Here is a 20,364-nt window from a genome sequence, read left to right on the forward strand (position 1 = left end):
TCTAATTCTACCCCAAAAAAATAAAAAAGTTGTCCAAGATCGTCTTCATCTAATCATGCAAGTTTGGCCTCTTACCTTCTATCAACATAGAAATTCGGTTTAAGTGTCATGAAGGATATGAGTAAACGCTTCAACGACTTTGTCACTAGCCAATCTTTCCGATGAAAAAAGAAGGCGGGGAGGGAAAGTGAAAAAAAACAGAGGGATGACTTCATACTTTCTGGTTTGGCCCATTAGCATTTTATAATAACCTGTGAATTGTGGTTTCCTCGAATAGTCTTTCGTTATAAATACATTTGTTTGATAATATCATTTTTAAAAATATTTTTAATTTAATATTTTTTATACAAAAAAAACATTTTAGAAAACATCGAATTGGTTGCTTACTCCTCGGCTAAGTTGTTGAAAATAAATCCTTTGATATTTTATTTGTTTCTAATTGAGTCCAGTGCCTTAATTTTCAATAGCTGATCAATCTGGTAAAAATAACCTGTTTCTTCTTCTTCTTCTTCAGAGTTAAATCGTTCGAAACTGAAACTAGAAGGCAAAACCTGAGTGAGTGAACTAAAGCAAGAAAAAAATAAAACTGGGCCATCAGCACGGGCCTTCGCAAGCCGAATGTCTATATCTATCGACCCACCTCGGCCCAAGCATTAAGAGGAATTTACAACCCTTTTGCTGTGGCAATAACCAACCAGTACCCATCTTCTTTCACTACATTAGCAATTAAATTTAGAAATGAGAATTCCAATTTAATTATGCTTTCTGGAAAATTTCCAAATTCTTTAATGGTCATGGTCCATGGACATACTTGCATTGGTTAATGTGTTAACAAGGACCGAGTTTTCCTTTTAAATTACATCAAAGACGCTTCCCCTCACATCATTTCACGTATTTAAGAAAATAGTTTCCTTTTTAAATGTCAGTCTCAAAATTTAAATTCATATAATTAACTAATCGGGAGAACCTCTAATTTAGAATTCATTTGAGAATTGAATTTAAATTTTAATAAAAATACACTAGTTAAATTCTTTCCTTACAATTTTTTTGTTTCCAATACTCATTAATAAAATCGAACTCCGTTTAGTTCTTTATTTTCTTTGCCCTCCAGTAAATTAATTTTGTATCGCAATTGTGTATTCCCGAAACAAATAAAAAATAAAAATAATATTACATGCACTTCACAATCTTCAACTCCTCAAACTGTACTCCATCTAATCTCAACATGTATCACTCCATTCCTCGAATCAATTAGATGGTATTTCTGGTTGATGCGTCCGTTGTACACAACATCATCAAGATTGATTTCCACATGCCCCAACGATTCCTTCATGTTAAAAATAGCATCAATAATACAAGAAAAAACAGCAGCAGCAGCAACAATGCTGTTGGAAAAATTAATGATTCTTGTACCTTTGATCGGAAACTAAAGCTTTTTCCCTTGCTCATGACCTCAATACGAATCAACTCGTGCAAGGGAGGTTGATCGAGCGTGAATTGGAACTCTTCGTTCCAACGAGGATCCCGGGTCTTTTTTATAGTCTGCAGGGACACCAAGTTGCAGATGTAAATAAAAATGTAAGACTGGACTTTGTCTGCAATAAATTTCAGGAGAGGACTTGATATTTTACTATAATGAAGAGCCTTCACCTTAGTTCTCTTCCTTTCTCCTCTGAAAAGGACTAAAGCATAGGGATTATGGTGACGCTTCCCTTCTACATCCTCAGCTCCTTGAACCATAACTGAGAGTAAACCTGCTCCACTCAATGGTGCTTCTTCTGGAGTAGACCTGCCACTTACACTTCCCATCTCACCATTTCCATCTAAAGGTCCGCTAAACTTGATACTATCTTCTCTAAAAGGCACATAGGTCAACTCCACCACAATCTGTCCTCGCTGTTTCTTGTCCCGAGAGTCTGAAATATTTGTGTGCTTGAGCAAATCAAGAGTGAAGTCCTTCGTTTCACGGGGAGTAAGCACTTTCAGGGGAACTAATTGCATCCCTAATCTGTCATGCCCACCAACCTGCAAAATAAATTAGCAAGAAGTTTGAATTCCTTTTGCAAAGCGAAATGCAAATTTAAACTCAACCGAACAAAATTTCTTTCAAATGCTGTTCTCAGAGAACCAGAAAACAATTTTCTATCAGTTCTTCGAAGGATTTTAGATGCTAAGAAAATTAAAAAACATAAAGAATCAATGCTTAGATTTCTAAGGAAAAACCTTGTCCCAGTCAAACACTTGTAGTTGAAGAGCTTGGGATTCAGGATCCTTGACAACAAGCTTGAAGTTCTCATTCCATTCAGGATTCAGATTCTTCTTCTTGATTGTCGTTTTCTTTGCTGGAAGCTTTTCTCCAGTAAGGTTAAGTTTCACATATGGATCAGATGTTCCGAGGAGATCGGCCTTCAGGAGTTTATTTGCCCGCACAACTTTCACATGAAGTATCCCCACAGGCTTCTTAATAATTACTCTAAAGAAAAATTAGAATCAGAAAATAAGATGGATTGTCATTAAAAAAAAAATTGTGTAAAAACTCAACGAAAAGTTTCTAAATCGAACTTAGTCTGACAGCTAATTATAATATTTTCAAAGATGAATGTAACCGAACTTCGGATGCAGAGTGAACCAACAATATGAAGTATTGGATGATAGCACTAGTGAAAATGATAAATGTATCGAACTTAAATTCATTGAAAGAAAACGGAAAACTCAATTAATCATGTCAACTTACGTTGAAGAATCAAGGATAGGTATGTCGAGAGTTTGGGGCCATAAGTAGAGGCTTGCTACCTGTTTTTTTATCATCTCCTGCAAGCACTTGGAACTATCAGTTGATTCAAACCCATCTAACAGTTTGATTTAATGCAAGAAATTTTAACACTGATCCAATTTTAGACAATTAAATTATTGCTTCACTCCACACGTTTAAGTATTACCAGTGCAGCACCTGAACAAATCGATAAAGGCCAGGTATGGACATAACATCTCCTCCCAGGATTTTCAGTCCAAAATCAACATGTGGCTGGAGATAAATCAGTAGAAAAAGATCATACAAAGATAATTATTCATCTGGCTTTAGCTAAGATAAAACCTCACTGTACCAGACTTCTTACCCTCTCCATCAAGGACACCAAAATATTTGCAAAACATGGAAAGGTAGGCACAAGAGGTTTCAAAGCTACCCGTGGCGCTGCAAATATCTGCAGATCAACTAACTGCAAAGAAGCATTGTCAGTGCAATGGGAGCCATGCATCTTCTTTAAAAGAATTAAGTCAGCTAACAACACTAGTTTTCTGAAGAAAGATTGTGCCTCTTGGCTCTTTTTACCTGAACTGTAACCTGCAAGGACATTAATTTAAGCACCAAAACAATGTTGGGATTGCCAGCCCACCTTATTGCTGGTTCCATTACTAAATCCTTCTCATTAGTTTCGTAGACTTTGAGACCTGAAAAATTACAGTTCACATGAACAGTAAGAAAAATGAGTGATCATGAAGGATCAATGCCTTCTGTACATGGTTATAAGATTTTGCTCAAGTTCATAGATGATTTCCGCAATTGAACAGAATTGTCATTGCATCGCTTAGCTGAATTTTACACCAAGACTCTTCAAATTTTAGAATTGAAAATCCTCAAAACACAGTCACTCCAGCTGATGAACGTGATCAAACGTTTTCACACACACTTAAACAATGAAACAGAGAAAAAATTCTGAGTGTTCCTGCACTGTTTAAACGATCCTTTAAAATAAGAGCAATTCTACTGCCTTTCGATATTCAAATTTTTTTTTTCCAGTTACAAATATCAGAAGAACCGTGAAAAACTTAATTACCGTGAATTGTAGGAGGAAGAGTTCCAAGAGTTAAATGCTCAAACTCGATGGCTTGTATCTTATATTTCCCAATATACTCTGCAAACATAGATTGTGTTGTCCTTCTTATCATTGCACAAACTGCCTGCATGTAAGCAATGAACTCAAAATTTTGAAAATACTTCAACAAGATGAAGGCAATCTTAGTTATCAAATCACCTTATCAAGGTAGGGCCACATATCGGAGAGAAACTTGTTCAACCAGTCAACCTGTGAAAATCACATAGCAATAATCAATATAGAACACATTTGAGATAATACTTAACTGTGAAACAATAAATAGTAAATACACAAGAAAAACAGTATCAGTAACAATAGCTGTTGCGAATGTTCAAATAGACCAGGACTAATATACTGCACTTACTCTTTCATAATCAGGGCATTTTACCCATAATGGAATATCTGGTAGAATATCTAGCAAAGCACTTGTGTCGAACTCATGAAGTGGCCTGACCACTGGATCCTGCATTAGATGGTCCAAGATTAAAAAAGTCACACATGTTAAGCAAAGATTATCAGCACACCTTTGTGCATTGCTTGCAAGTAAACCGATTTCCTTTAACTTACAGAATACTTTGAATTTGGTTGCCTTAAAGTATCCTAATTTTTCTTTTAATCCCATGAAATGTCCTGGTATTCACTACTCTCTAGTCCAGTTTTGTCACGAGGAGGGACTTCTTTTATGTTTTGAATTTTGAAAAAGGAAACGTCTTCGACAAATCAGTGAAACTTCTGGCTTAAAATCTTGACTGGATAACATAATTTCAAACCCCCTTGAGCGTTGTGAGAAGAAACATCAACTAAAAAGCAGTTTAGGATGTTCTACACAGTCAAAACTGTTGAGATTAATGCAACATGAGCACCACAACATCTATCACGAAAAGAAAAAAAGAAAACAGAAAGCCACTCTTAAATATTAAATAACACAGATGAGCTAATCAAAGCAGACCCCCAATGTAAGCAAGCAGCACATTCATCTTAAATTAATGTAGACCTAATCAACAAAGTTGAACAACCACAAATTGCAAAGGCATCATGAGCATGATGTGTGAATAAGAAATCAAAGCCTGGCCTGGCCTGGCCTTCAATAATTCTACACAAAATGTCGAATAGAAAATAAGAATTGCATGTCAATGCACCATATTCTAAACTATTCCAGAAGAGTTGAAGAGTTTTTTTAAAAAAATCATTCTTTCTCCTTTCACTTGAGAGCCCAGCAAAAAAAGAAATCAGAAATCAACTGCAAATAGTTCTCCTTCAACCTTTCCTACAATGGCCCCACAATCTCCAAGAACACAGCAATACCCCAATTCCTCTCCATTTTAATATTCAGCAACATTACTTCATTGAACATTGAATCACATTTTTCTAAAGAACACAGCATCGCACTCGAGAACTGTGTTCCTGACAAAACACAATCATATATAGAAACCGAGAAAAATAGGAATCTTGACGTAAACAAATGCAGTACTACTCCACAACCGCAACCCAAAAAGAAAAAAAGAAAAACTTTTAGAGGACAACATTTATAATGAATCAGAGCAAAGCAATGATCAAACAAATTAACAACGTTATGTACCTTGACAACATCAACGATTAAAAAAAAAAAAACCCACACACACACACACACACATATATATATATATAGAGAGAGAGAGAGAGAACGAGAGATAATGATGATGATACACGGTTAATTACCTTGACAGTATCTTTAGGCTTAGAATAAACGAAAAGAAAGAAACCAATCAAGAGACCAAAAGGAAGTCCAATTCCAAAACCAAGAAGTTCCAAGAAAGTATTCAAGAATCCCATCTCTCTCTCGACAAAACCAACAGCACAGAGAGAAAATACTTATTGAGGAGGATAGAGCGAGAAAATATAGGGGAAAATGTTTGCTGGGAAACGTAACGAACACATGAAGAGAAAGATAGAGAGCCGACCATAACCGCCAAATTTGATTAAAAAAACAAAAAACAAAAAACAAAGAAAGTGACAGGTTGTGGCTAATTACTCGTTAATATGACTGGCTCGTCAAAATCGAAAAGAAACAAACAAAAATATAATTCTGCCTGCGTGCCCTTCTCTCCTCCTGTGAATCCGTTCTACAAATTTTAAATTCAACAACTACCAGAGTTCTTTAAATTACTTTTCTTTGAATTGTATGAGAATGTGTGTGGTTTTTGTGAGTATCGTGTACCATATGGTTCACAAATTTTGCTCACACAAAGATATGGTTAGAAAATGAATTATTAATTAATTTTATGGGGACACCACAATAATAATTGATATTGATGGAGCATTTCATTGCTTGTATCAACGGTACCCATCACATCTTCCATTAATTAGCAAGAAAGATGTTATTTCGAAGAGCCACAATTAAGAACACGTATATTTTTTATATTTAAATCTTGAAATCAGTATTTTATATAAAAAGATAAATATACAATATCGATATAATTATTTCTCTTAATATACGTTATATTTAATATCATTCGAACAAACATGCAAGGAATTTAGCATCGATTAACGTGTTTTACAAGGAAACATATTGATAGTTTTACCAAATCATACGCGGGTTTTAAAAGGCAAAAAATACAGATGAATTTAGAAATATATATTACATCCTTTTTTCTTCTTTTATTACAGAAACTGTAGGAATTACGAGCACCTGAATTCGAGGTTAATTTGAAAGCATAAGACTTTGGACACAAAGAATAGCGTTGATCTATATAATTATTGACCTGATTTGATTCCGATAACCATATATTATATACTCTTGCATGATGGGACGCACGAGTTGGGAGCAATTCACCGAGTCTCGATGGAATATATATTTGCAACTATTTCATCAAAACGATCGAGTTGTGGAGAAGATAAAGGCTGACTCACTTCCGATAATTCACTGTATGATTCAATCGATTTGTATAATTATTTTTCTCTGGAGAGACACGAAAGGGGCAAAAATCCTTGAAGTTAAGGTGTCCCCAGATTTTGTTGCTGTGGTGTTGGAAAGTTCGCAACCGGCACGTTGAGACGGCTTTGCAGTTGCTGGTCACCTTCTCTCGGAGGGCTGCAAGACAGGCAATTATTCGGGCCCTGCTGCATAACTTATACATGCTGTGGCGGGCAAGAAACTCAGCCACAGACCCACCATCCAGCAAAGTTTAGCTATAAAATTAAAAATAACACGGCACAATGAATGAAGCTATCTGTAGGAATTAGAATTACATAAAGAAATCAGTCTGCATTGAAACATAGCGGCTAGAAGTTTAGATCTGTTTGTTTTGGGTTTAAAAAATGTTTTTGGAATTTTTTTTATTGATTTTCTTAATATTTTAATATAATTTTGACGTGTTAATATAAAAAATAAATTTAAAAAATAAAAAATATATTATTTTAATATATTTCTATATAAAAAAAATATTTTAAAAAACTAATATCACAATTAAACACTATCTTCTTTCTCATCATCATCGTATGCAATAATTTTATGTTTAAAAAATGAAAACAAAAATTTAAATTTAAATTTAGATAAACATAAAAAAGAGAAACGTGAGAATATATATATATATCAATTTGGATAAGTTTGAATATGATTCGTGAAAGATTGTTCCACGATTGTTGCCATTTAATTAATATATACTGCTAAATTCAACAAATCAATAAAAATACAAATAAAAAACCCATAGTCATGTTCTATGAACGTGCAGTTTGAAAATAAAGATTTTGATTTGACACACACATGTCATCCTGCCAGGTGTCTTCTTTTGATTTGGTATAAACAAGAAACCGGTGTTTAAGTGTTCTGGAGTTCGGTAACTTTTTAAAATATTTTTTATTTAAAAATAAATTAAAATAATTTTTTTATACGAGTATATTAAAACAATTTAAAAATAAAAATATAATTTTAAATAAAAATTAAAATTAAAATTTTACAAGCCCCCATTTATGCCACACTCCGAAACGACCTAATCCCCCTATCCCGAAAGCAGTAATGAAATATATATATATATATATATATATCCCCTGTATAAAAAAGTAATTATAGAGTTTTCAGCCCTCGGAAAATCTAGAAACTCAACGCTTTAGAAATAATTAAAAGAAAATTATATATTGAAATGGGCCTGCCACCATCAAGATAGAAGTCGAAATTGGCCGTGGAGGAGAAGGAAACAACAACAGAAGCCAGCCAACATCACGATAGAAGTCGAAATTGGCCGTCGGCTATGCCGTGTTCGATCGATTCCAAGTGATGGACAAGGACCACCAAATAATGGGCCATGTCTTGGTAGGGGACCAGAAAATCTTATTTGCCAACAAGTCAACGGGCCTACCAGTCCATGAAAAACCACAAGATAGGCCCATTTATTTCAAGGAAGCCCAACAAACAGTTTTATCTAACAAGCCCGTGCAACATGATATTAAAATTTATTTCATTACATTACCATACAAACACCCTCTCTCTCTCTCTCTCTCTCTCTCTCTCTTTATATATATATATATATATATATATATATATATATATATATATATATAAAGTATTTAAAATTCAATTTTCACACGTCATTTCGTTATCTGAAAAATTAAATACAATCTGGACTTTCTCATGGTAAAAAGAGAGAGAGAGAGGATGTAGATACATTTTTCATGCCTGCATTTTATCACTTGCAGGTTAACACGTCAATTTTATAAAAATTACCGGCCCAAAATTAAATCTCTTTGGAAAGAAAAAAAAGATGATGACGTGTTTTAAAATATCTTAATTAATTTCCTGAACAATTAAATTCTGTCCATAAAAAACACGTTGCCATCATGGTAAATGTTTATTCGTGATTTAGAAAAAATAACACGTTGCCATCATGGTTCCAAGGGTGCTACTATTTCCTTCCTATCCTCTTCCTTAAAATATTAACTTAGCCTAGCGTTATGCATACCATTCCTAAATAAAGATGCCGTACTGCTATTGGTTTGACAATTTTTTTTTTAATTAAACTGGCACATTTACTTTTGTCTTTTATTTTTATATATTCAACAAATAAAATCGTGTTTTTTACTTATAAATATATTTTTTTTATGTCAACACATAAGTGGTTTTGCAACTCAACTATAATATTGAATTAGCATATCAACATATACTATAGTAAAAAATTAAATTGCACGTATGTACTAACATTGCTTCGTAATTCAACTGTGTATTGAATTAGCATATCAATACGTATCAGTTTTTTTAAAATAAAAAAAAATTCAATTTGCATGCACGGACTAGTAGCAGCACTGTGGATTGACCTGGAGATTTTTTAATGGGTTATTTTCTATTGACAGTGACGACATCGAGTTCTTGATTAAATATTAAAGTTAGTAGTTTTAATGACTTGATTTGTTGATTATTCTAATTCTTATTTGAAAATAATATAATTTTTTTAATTTTATTTTTAATATGAACACTTCAAAACGATACAAAATTATAAAAAAATAATTTAAAATAAAAAAATAAAAATACTTTTTAAACACGAAAATAAACCCACTCTAACTAATAAAAGCTTTGATAGATTTGCCCGGTGGTCCAAAATAAGAAAAGCTATTAGGGTTCACCAGGAGGGCAAGAACTACAGAGAAAGGGTTGCAAATTTATGGGACATAAATTCCAACCTAATTGATCTGGGAAGTTGTGGGCTGCATTTGTCTAACTACGTGGTGTGTCAATGCAGGTATGAACGTGAAATTAAATGGAATTAAAGTCAACCATATAAATTGTTGAAACAGAAAACAACACTGTACATAAATGATCAGCCTAACTATTACATAATTTTATTTTTTTAAAATTATTTATTATTTATCACCGTAGTTCAGAGCATACATGCCTTCTGTAATGAGTCAAAAGTTTTATTTATTTAATTATTCAATAGGCAATTTAATAATAAAAATTTGAGATTAAAAAATTTACTTCTCCTGTAATTTTAGGTTTGATTTTCATGGTTATTAATATAATAGCTACTAAAAACTTGTATAGTTGTTAACTTCAGAGCTTGTAAAATTAATTAAAATACATGTAAAGTAACCAAAATAGCCATATTAATTAAAAAAAATAATTCTATCAACTAAATGTATTTTACCCAAAAAGTAATCCGGGCACTCAACAACCAAGAATGGATCTTATCGAAAAGTTTGACGATCGTTAGATAAAAGTACAAGCTTAGTATCTGATGATTTTCTCATTGCCTTCACCCACCCGAAAGCAAACACCAAAAGGGTGGTTGGTGGCGAACAAGACCTATCCACCCACAACAACTCCCAGTTACTATATTTTTCTGAAAAAAAAATAAAAATTAGAGAATGTATGCTGTGATGATCGCAGCTCAAATGTATTTTATTTTATTTTATTTTATTTTTATTGACGCAGTCCCTTGTAGACACACCTAACCCTCATGCTATGCATCCACCAAAAAAGAAAAACCAAACCTTCATTGTCGGCTTGAGTCAATATTGCACAGGATTGTTGAAGGATTAGATTTGTTTTGAGAGATTGCTTGGTCAATAATTCTTTTAATTGTATTTTTAATATTGTAGTACTTTTTGCGGCTGATTTAAGAAAGTTATAAATTAATTATAGTTTTTTTTTTTACCAAGATTTAAAGAGAGCTTAAAGAAATTTTTTAGTGAAACTTATGGAAAGCTATGAGGTATATTGATTAACTATTTTTAAATTTATAATTAAGATAAAATGTAAATTAAACAACGGAAAAAAAACCCTAACAATCATCAAGAAAAAACCGTTCATGTTTGAAACAATCAAATTTAATTATTTTTTTCAAATTAATATTTTTTGATATTTTTAAATTATTTTAATATATTAATGTTAAAAATAAAAAAAATATCATTTTAATATATTTTTAAATAAAATATATTTTAAAAAATAACCACAATAACACTCCCATCATTTCTAAAAATGATTGACTGCAATTTAAGGGAAGAAAACACGTGAAAAACAGCAGCACGTTAATGTGGAAAAATAAAACACGTACACTTAATGTTCGTGCCATGAGTGTGTTCGTACGTAATCTATATCATTAACAATCAAGCTAAAAACTCATATGTTATGGGTGAATTATGTCAGAGATGATAGCCCATTTCGTATATACGAGAATTTATACGATGCAATTATTGGATTGAGCATACAAACCCCCACACAATTTGAACTCTTGGATACTTCTGTCAAGAGGGTATACTATGAGTAATTAACAAAAATAAATTCAAAAAAAAAAAAGAGCAGTATCGAATATATCTTGATGCCATGGCTTCAGAATCGAATAAAAAACGTTGTTTATTTACAGTGGCGAAGGGTATAAATCTCATGATGCTTGGCTATCGGGTGAAACTTTTGATGATGTCTAAGAGGTTTCAAAAATAATTTTTGAGAAAACTAAGAAGTTAATTTCTTGAAAATCAAAATTATCGAAAATGCTAGCTTATATAAGAAATAAAGATAATAGTCGAGCATTTAATTTTTTAAAAATATATTTTTAAAAAAAATGAAAAAAAATCTTATTTCTTAAATATATTTGTAACTTTAGATAATTTTCTTACTTACAACAAATTTGTATGCATATAGTCTCATTAAATAAAAGATTTTGTATGTCCTGGTGGCTTAGCATCGTGTGAATGATCCTTTCCACAAGATAGGTGCCGCATGCCATAATTTTGTCACAGTGGCTTGCTTGTCAAATCGATACACACACATGTGAGACAATGAGAAACATATAACATGTTCATGATATGAACGTATTAATTTGTTTTAAATATGTTATTTTTGCATAATTTCATGTTTAAAAGGATCAAATATAAAGAGAAATAACCTAACATACCTAAGACTGGTAGAATATCAGACCTAGATAACATGTGTTTAGCTTGTTTTCAAGCTTCATATTCCTAGGTTTAGCTATATATTTTATTTAGGTACATGTAGGTCTGACAAGATTTTAAAAACCAAGTATACATGGGTCCAACAAGATGTTAAACTCAACATCATTGAATTTAGATACATGCTGAGCCCAAGTATATGTGGGGCTGATAAGATATCAGACTCAATGTCATTGGGCTCAGCTACATGTTGAGTCCCAGTACATGTACATCTCAGGTTTAGTAAGACGTTGAGTCTAAACATATGTGAGTTGTCATACCCAACATTTTTGAATTCCGCTATAAATTGAGCTCAAATATATATAAGTCTGACAAGTTGCTAGATCATCACATTTAGCTTGAAATCATTCCAAGTCTAAATATATATAGAACTGATGATTATTATAGACCCCATGTTAGGTTACGAGGCTTTAGTTGTTTATTCTTAAGGTTCTTAACATAAAATATTAGAAGGCAAGAATAATTATCTCTCAGCACTTCTAGGTGTATAAAAATCTTATAAAGACCTAATATATTTCCATTAATATTAATATTATGCAAGTGATATTTATCTTTCATTAATGTTGTGTAAGTGATATTTATTTATCGTTAATATTATGAGGAGAAAATGATACTTTAACCTCTCTGATAAAGTAATATGACAAGATTCAAGGGTTTTATATATATATAATGGAAACTACTCAGTAAATAATTCATAATTTTTTATTTTCTAAATATTTGTAACTGCTAATAATTTTTTAAATGATATGTTCTAATTATTGATGAGACAATGAATGCACTAAGATTTTATATATATATATATATATATATATATATATATATATATATATATATATATATATATAACAGGTCTTTGGTCTTAAGTCCACTTTCTTGTTTAATTTCCTGAATATTTTTAATCTTTGTGATTGTTGCAGCTCCAACTCAGATAATATCAAACAGATGGCCCTGTAGTTAATACCGGCATTGAGACTGTGACGGCACACCATACATGGCATAAATAATTAGATAGCATAACAAATTCGACATTAAATCCAAATAAATTAGTGCTTAATTTATATTGTTCTGGGTAGATGAACTTCAACGAGCAGAGATATTCGGAAAATTAATTAATTAGGAGGATGACGAGGGCTGTAGGGCAAAGAAGACTTAATGACAGCTTCCTACCAACCACAATCTAATTAAATCAGAACGGGGATTGGTAGGCATTCCACTACGCAAGTTGATGAAAAGCACAGAAAAGTAAGAGTCCAAGCAACCAATATTCCAAGCTCAAAATGCACACAGGATGCATCTTTTTCATGGTTTCTGGGCAGTAAAGAAAGGTAAAAGGGATGCGAAGTAAGTAATTCGTTCATCGTCCACGAGATCGCTACGAATGCAAATCAAGGGATGCACAAAGAATCCAACATAAGAGATTGAATATTAATTGGCTGTCGGTCATGTGGTTCCGAGCTGTCAACTGATAAACTCTTAGACTGAGAGATAAATGCACTTTGGGACTACAAATATCCAGTTATATTTACAGTGAATTCATCACACTTGGTGTCTCTGTGCAGTCCTTCTGGACTTGGTTTTTCCTGAGTTAATATGTAGGGTATTATCTGGTACTGGCCTGGCCCTGACTTCTATGAAGCGTTTGGAAACGTGGCAGGCGGCCGCTTTGTAATTTTCTTTTCTGGATATATAGTTATATTAAAAATATTTTGTTTTTTTTAAAAAATATTACTTCCAGACAAAAAATACTTTAACAAGAATTATCCCATACCATACAATGACTTGCTCATCCAAAGACCCAGCTGTTCATATGTTAGACATCCATTAATAATAATAATAATAATAATTAAAAAAAAATAATGCGCTATATATTCTCCTAGATAAATCACTTGCTCTTCCAACTCCCAGCGAAGCCTGTTCTTTTCTTTTGTGATAATTTTATTTTCTTGATTTAGCTATGAAGCGCACTGCCAAGGCCGTTTTAGCACCTAAAATAAATCTGAAACCCGGTTCTGGTCCGGTTTTTTTGAACCAAAAAGGATACTGAACCCACAGCTCAGGATCATGCACATCATTGTAAATGAGATTTCTATTAAATTTTGAGCCACATGATAGTATTAAATCTTGCACTGTATCATGCTCATCATGACAAGTAATAATAAAAGCTTGAAAACCATTATTTATTAGAAGAGTTACATCTATTATATAATATAATAGTGTTTGGGATAATGATTAATTAATATATTTAAATACTTGATTTTTTGTTTGTTAATATAATGAACTTTGGGCTAATATATAATATAAGCTTGAATAGCTATAAAAACAGTCTCGATAGAAAGAAATTGAAGATTTTCTGATGATAAAATTAATATATTTATGAGAAATATATAAAATGATCTAAGATAATAAATAATTTTAAAAAGATTTAAATTCAAAAAACAATTATTCCCTTAAGAAACCGTGTACACACCTATAAGTATAAAAGAAATTATTACACTAACATTAACGATTATTCTAGATGGAGAGCCAAGATAGTTTATCATGTTTTTTATACTTATATCGTAGATGATCGTCCATGATCAAACATATAGCTTTAGAACCTGGTAATATCTAAGTTTTGGAGAGGTCTGATATGTTTGATAGACGTATATTTTCTTAGACATGATTAACTACTAAGTCTAAGTTTTTTAAACTTAGCATGTTTATCATACGGATATTTACTAAAACTTGTTTGGATCTAACATGTTTGTTAAATTCATATCACCTCGAACTTGTTTAACCGTCAAACCTAATTAATATTTTGGGTTTGATATATTTTCCTAACTTATTTTATTTAAGAATATTTTTTATAAATAAAAATCTTAACCAAAAATTAATTCATCACTTTCTATATAGTTTCTACTATAAAAACGTTATAAATGACAATTAAGTCTTATTTTGATGAGAGAAACTGTCAATTACACAACAATTTCAAATCTAATTGTGTGAGACTAGTAAATCTTACTTAATGCATTCGCAATGAAACCTTCTATCTATACCACCGTGTCCTTGATTTTCTATCCATTGTAGGGTGGACAGCACAAGATACTTTGATTTAATTTCCTTTTTTTTTTTTGGCAAAAAAAAATTGCTGATTTAAGTAAAGCCATGACGTAGTGCTTATGTGCCCCCTTCCCACCAACCCCCATCTCTCCCACCCTTGTATTTTCTCGACCGGAAAACCTCGCAATTCTTGGACCCACGTCAGTGCGTGCTACTTACCACAGCATTCACGTGTCAAGATCCCAACCATTGAAACCCATGATGATCCAACGGCCACGTGCACTTTTCAACGAACACATCGGCCAACCCACCCACCCCTCAATTAGCCTCAGCTCCCCTGCACACTCTATTTAAAGCATTTGATTTTTGGTGAACACACTCAGGGATTTTTGGTGACCTGAAGATTCCTACAAACACATAGAGCCCAGCTATCTTAATCTTGCATGCTGAGCAGCCCTCTTGTATTCTTACACAGACGAGAAAAGGAGATATATTTTGTGCACACGTATCCATTTTCTCCCTCCTTGACCACCGATCAATCCATAATTCCCTTCCTTTTCCCATAGAGAATCATCACTTTCAAGAACGGGAGAAAATGGAATTCTGTCAGGACTCATGCACTGGCAATGGTTCCCTGGGATTTAACCCCAAGGACCCCTTGAACTGGGGCATGGTGGCAGAATCACTAAAAGGAAGCCACCTAGATGAGGTGAAGCGCATGATCGATGAGTACAGGAAGCCTGTGGTCAAGCTGGGAGGTGAGTCCCTGACCATAGGCCAAGTAACAGCGATTGCTAGCCGTGACGTTGGTGTCAAGGTAGAGCTGTCAGAGGAGGCTCGAGTTGGTGTCAAGGCTAGCAGCGACTGGGTTATGGACAGCATGAACAAGGGCACGGACAGTTATGGTGTCACCACTGGTTTCGGCGCCACCTCACATAGAAGAACCAAGCAAGGCGGAGAGCTTCAGAAGGAGCTTATCAGGTAATTAAATCCGTTATTATACCTTAATGGCTACCTTACTTTCTTAATTACGCTTACATGAACTCCTTTCCTGTCATAGTATGCTCCTTTAAACAGGGGCCCTTGGCTCGTTAATTATTGATCATACTTCGCCTAAGAAATTACCAGTGTCCTGTTTGGGACAAAAAGGGTCTTCTTGTCGTCATGATCCCTCCATGTCTTAGGTGCTTCCACGTCCGAGTTTGCGTTAGCAGCCGAATCATGATCAATCACAAGAATATATTGATCTAATCATGCAACAAATTAACGTACTGAAAATGTCATTTTCTCAGAAAAAGGAAGCAAAAATGCTCTTTAAACCACCAGTAATTCTAGATAATCACTAGCAAGAACCGCACTTTAAAGATGTAAAAAGGTGTTTTTTAGGATTTTTTTTTCTAGCTGGGAAGCGGTGGAGCCACAAGGGAAATGTGATTCATAAATTTACGAGGCACCAGAAAGTCACTTGTTTTATTTAATTAGTCAGTGCTCCTTCACTCTCCTGAAAAGTGGCTGAAATTAGCGCGCACACGTCTGATCAGCTGTCTTGTTATTGATAGGTTGGTAAGTTGGGAGCGTGGAAGTTCAGCAAGCCCCCCCCCACCCCCACCCCCAAAATAAAATAAAATAAAATAAAATAAAAATTAAAAAAATCTGTCGTGGTAGGTAGGTGATCAATTTAAAATAATAAAATAACGCGAGGAGGAAAAGGAGGAGGAGGAGGAGGAGGAGGAGGGTTGAATTCTTCAATATCTCCAATCCTCCTAGTTTTATTTAAATGACATATTAATTACTCCAAAAGGTCAAAGATATATGAGGTTATATATTATCACTTTGATGCCTGATTTTCAAGTAAATGATCTACTTCCAATTTGACTTGAATCAACTTGTACTGTAGATTGCTTTAGTGTTAATTTAGAGCATGTACAATTTGAATTTTTTTATTTTAAATTAATTTTTCTGCATTATTTTGAAAAATAAGGACAGTTAATTCATTGATTAAAATTAGAATTATATTGTTTATTCAAATGAAAAAGACTGCATACACAACTGTAGAAACAAATCTTACCGTCTCAGCCGAGGCTTTGGAGGCCATAGGAGGGCACCTATATATACTGGCTCTTGCACTAACTTTTGCTGTGCTTTTGAAGATATGTTTTCTCTTTGTACGTTAGAGAAAGAAATCAATTAATCCTGGAATTTATTTATTAATTGGACTCTATAATTAATTCTTTCTATACTTTTGAGATTTTATTTTTTGAAAGAAAAGAAGCTCTGGTATTTATTATTTATTAATGGCCCTTGAAATCTTCTACGTGCGGTTTTAGCTGGGCCGCATGGTTATGTTGTTAAAAAAATTGTAAAGAATTGATTGATGATGTGTCCTAATAAAATATCCCCCAATTTGGTAAAAAAAATCAATTAAAATCCCTTATCTAGCCAAAGATCTGTAACCTCTCCTGGATTTTTTTTTGGATGGTAAATTATCCGGCTATGCAAAAATTCAAAAAAATAAAAAATTAAGTTGGACCAAAACTAAAAAAAAGGCTATTTTACGCCCCACCATATATTTTATTTTGACCCAAGGCCCTCTCGATATAAAAATATTTCGTTTTTGTTTATAATTTTTTTGGGTTAAGATTGTTGCTAATGTGCTTTATGGATTCTTGTTCAAACAGGTTCTTGAATGCTGGCATCTTCGGCAATGGCACGGAGTCGACTCATACATTGCCTCACTCAGCATCTAGGGCAGCTATGTTGGTCAGAATTAACACCCTTCTTCAAGGTTACTCGGGCATAAGATTTGAGATCCTGGAAGCCATCACTAAGTTGCTCAACCATAACATCACCCCATGTTTGCCACTCAGAGGAACAATCACTGCCTCTGGTGACCTTGTCCCATTATCCTACATTGCTGGGCTCTTGACAGGCAGGCCCAATTCAAAGGCCGTGGGACCCAATGGAGAAACCCTGGCCGCTGCTGAAGCCTTTACACTAGCTGGGATTAATGGTGGATTTTTTGAGTTGCAACCAAAGGAGGGTCTAGCACTTGTAAATGGTACTGCTGTTGGTTCTGGTCTTGCTTCAATGGTGCTTTTTGAGGCTAATGTGCTGGCAATCCTATCAGAAGTTTTGTCAGCAATTTTCGCCGAAGTTATGCAAGGAAAACCAGAGTTTACTGATCACTTGACACATAAATTGAAGCATCATCCTGGCCAAATTGAAGCTGCAGCCATCATGGAACATATTTTAGATGGTAGCTCTTACGTTAAAGCAGCTCAAAAGTTACATGAGATTGATCCTCTACAGAAGCCTAAACAAGACCGATATGCTCTCCGAACATCTCCACAGTGGCTAGGTCCTCTAATTGAAGTGATTAGAACTTCAACGAAAATGATCGAACGAGAAATCAACTCTGTCAATGACAATCCATTGATTGATGTTTCAAGGAACAAGGCTCTACATGGAGGGAATTTCCAGGGGACTCCTATTGGTGTTTCCATGGACAACACTCGTTTGGCAATTGCTTCAATTGGCAAACTCATGTTTGCACAATTCTCTGAACTTGTTAATGACTATTACAACAATGGGTTGCCTTCAAACCTTACCGGTGGTCGCAATCCAAGCTTGGATTACGGGTTCAAAGGTGCTGAAATTGCAATGGCATCTTACTGCTCAGAGCTCCAATTCCTTGCTAACCCTGTCACCAATCATGTCCAGAGTGCTGAGCAACACAACCAAGACGTCAACTCTTTAGGCTTGATTTCTGCAAGAAAAACAGCTGAAGCTGTTGAAATATTGAAGCTCATGTCTACCACCTGGTTGGTTGCTCTATGCCAAGCCATAGACTTGAGGCACATAGAGGAGAACCTGAAGAACACAGTCAAGAACACTGTCAGCCAAGTTGCTAAGAGAGTCCTGACAATGGGCTTCAACGGCGAGCTTCACCCCTCAAGATTCTGTGAGAAAGACTTGCTCAAGGTTGTCGACAGAGAACATGTCTTTACCTACATCGATGACCCTTGCAGTGCAACCTACCCATTAATGCAGAAACTAAGGCAAGTTCTAGTTGATCACGCCCTGATGAATGGTGAGAAGGAACAGAATTCAAGCACTTCAATTTTCCAAAAGATTGGAGCCTTTGAGGAAGAACTGAAGACCCTTTTGCCCAAAGAAGTAGAGAGTGCTAGACTTGAACTTGAGAACGGCAACCCAACTATTCCAAACAGGATCACGGAATGCAGGTCATACCCCTTGTACAAGTTTGTGAGGGAAGAATTGGGAGCCATTTTGCTCACCGGTGAGAAGGTCGGATCGCCTGGGGAGGAGTTTGACAAGGTATTCACAGCTATCTGTGCAGGGAAGTTAATTGATCCCATGCTGGAATGCTTGAAGGAATGGAATGGCGCTCCTCTTCCTCTTTGCTAAGCTATGGATGTCCTGTGATGATCTTTTTTTCTTTTTTTCTTGCCAAGGTTACTTGCATGTTAATTTGTAAGTAACAAGCACAAATGCAAGCCTACGTTGTTTAGTTACTTTTAATCATTAAAGAATCTTTCTTTGTAATACGAGTTCCAGTTCAAGTGTACACCAATGAATACGTTATCATTAAAAGCTTGCTTAAAACTAATTCTATCCTAAAATTAATCTCAACTATACAAGTATATTTAAGTATATTGAATTGATTTGGTAATTGAATCTCTTTGTTTGAAATGAGTTTTAAAATTGCAGAGTTAATTTAATTTGAGTTATTGAAAATATATTTATCTAATTTGCGCACGTTCATCCTTAATGTAGATCTATAAAATTATTTAATTCTAATTAGTTATTGAATTCATTTATATTACTTAAAGCCTTTCAAGCACTGGAATTAATTAAATGATATTGAAAATGATTTTATTTTTACTAGAATCTAAAGTTTTCAAACAACTTGGAAGAAAAACAAATGTTTTTAACCGTGCAAATTTTTTTAATGATCTCTTTGGAAATCTTATGCTGTTATTGCTTTTGACTTGTAAATCACGTTAAAAAAAATAATAAAAAATAATATAACCGATTATATATATATATATATATATTTGTAAATAGATTGAATTTACAAGAATTCTTATTATTTTTGTAAATGAAAGGCCAGTCAATTAACTAGTTTGTCAGATAAAAAAGAGCTTATCTTTCACATTATCAGATAAAAACGAGCAGCGTGGGAAAAGACTTCTATCGCAGGGAAGGAGCTACTGTTGGTGTCCTGGCAATGTTCTATAGCAGGTTCTGTTAAGCTGGTGTGGATGAGAGCTCGCCGGGGAATCCAGGCAGAGCAGGTTTTGGGAGTCTCATCAGGGACCATGAAGGAATCCGGCTAAAGGGTTTCATGGGACTTGCTGGCATTGGTCCGAACCTCCTTGCATAACTGTTAGCTATATCAAACATGGTTTATAGGTTGCTCGGGGCAAGGGTTGCAGGAGGGTTACCTGTAACTCTGACTCCTTGGATGCTTTGCGGCTGGTAAAGGAGGATCATGTTCAATCTCATAAAT

General features: G+C 34.1%; 2 protein-coding genes across 5 annotated transcripts; one reads left to right on the forward strand and one right to left on the reverse strand.

The window, feature by feature from the left end:
• Positions 1-1,067: 1,067 nt before the first annotated feature.
• Positions 1,068-6,087, reverse strand: LOC133704813 (synaptotagmin-3-like). 4 transcript variants are annotated; one of them, XM_062129817.1, is made up of 12 exons: positions 5,887-6,087; positions 4,240-4,338; positions 4,035-4,085; positions 3,837-3,956; positions 3,332-3,450; positions 3,117-3,218; positions 2,951-3,025; positions 2,735-2,811; positions 2,224-2,473; positions 1,651-2,025; positions 1,414-1,542; positions 1,068-1,327 (listed from the first exon to the last, which is right to left on the reverse strand). In XM_062129817.1, exons 4-12 carry the CDS (start codon positions 3,946-3,948, stop codon positions 1,199-1,201), a joined length of 1,368 nt encoding a protein of 455 aa, XP_061985801.1. In that variant the 5' UTR covers positions 3,949-3,956; positions 4,035-4,085; positions 4,240-4,338; positions 5,887-6,087; the 3' UTR covers positions 1,068-1,198. The 4 variants fall into 4 exon arrangements, with proteins under 4 accessions (XP_061985801.1, XP_061985800.1, XP_061985799.1 ...); XM_062129816.1 differs by having other exon boundaries at positions 3,837-3,960; XM_062129815.1 differs by lacking the exon at positions 5,887-6,087 and adding an exon at positions 5,574-5,836 and having other exon boundaries at positions 3,837-3,960.
• Positions 6,088-15,200: 9,113 nt separating this feature from the next.
• On the forward strand, positions 15,201-19,397 carry LOC133704474 (phenylalanine ammonia-lyase G4). The gene is made up of 2 exons (XM_062129303.1): positions 15,201-15,812; positions 17,510-19,397. Exons 1-2 carry the CDS (start codon positions 15,427-15,429, stop codon positions 19,257-19,259), a joined length of 2,136 nt encoding a protein of 711 aa, XP_061985287.1. The 5' UTR covers positions 15,201-15,426; the 3' UTR covers positions 19,260-19,397.
• The last annotated feature ends 967 nt before the right edge of the window (positions 19,398-20,364 follow it).

This window comes from Populus nigra, chromosome 10 (assembly GCF_951802175.1).
Source record: "Populus nigra chromosome 10, ddPopNigr1.1, whole genome shotgun sequence".
Lineage (NCBI taxonomy): Eukaryota > Viridiplantae > Streptophyta > Magnoliopsida > Malpighiales > Salicaceae > Populus > Populus nigra.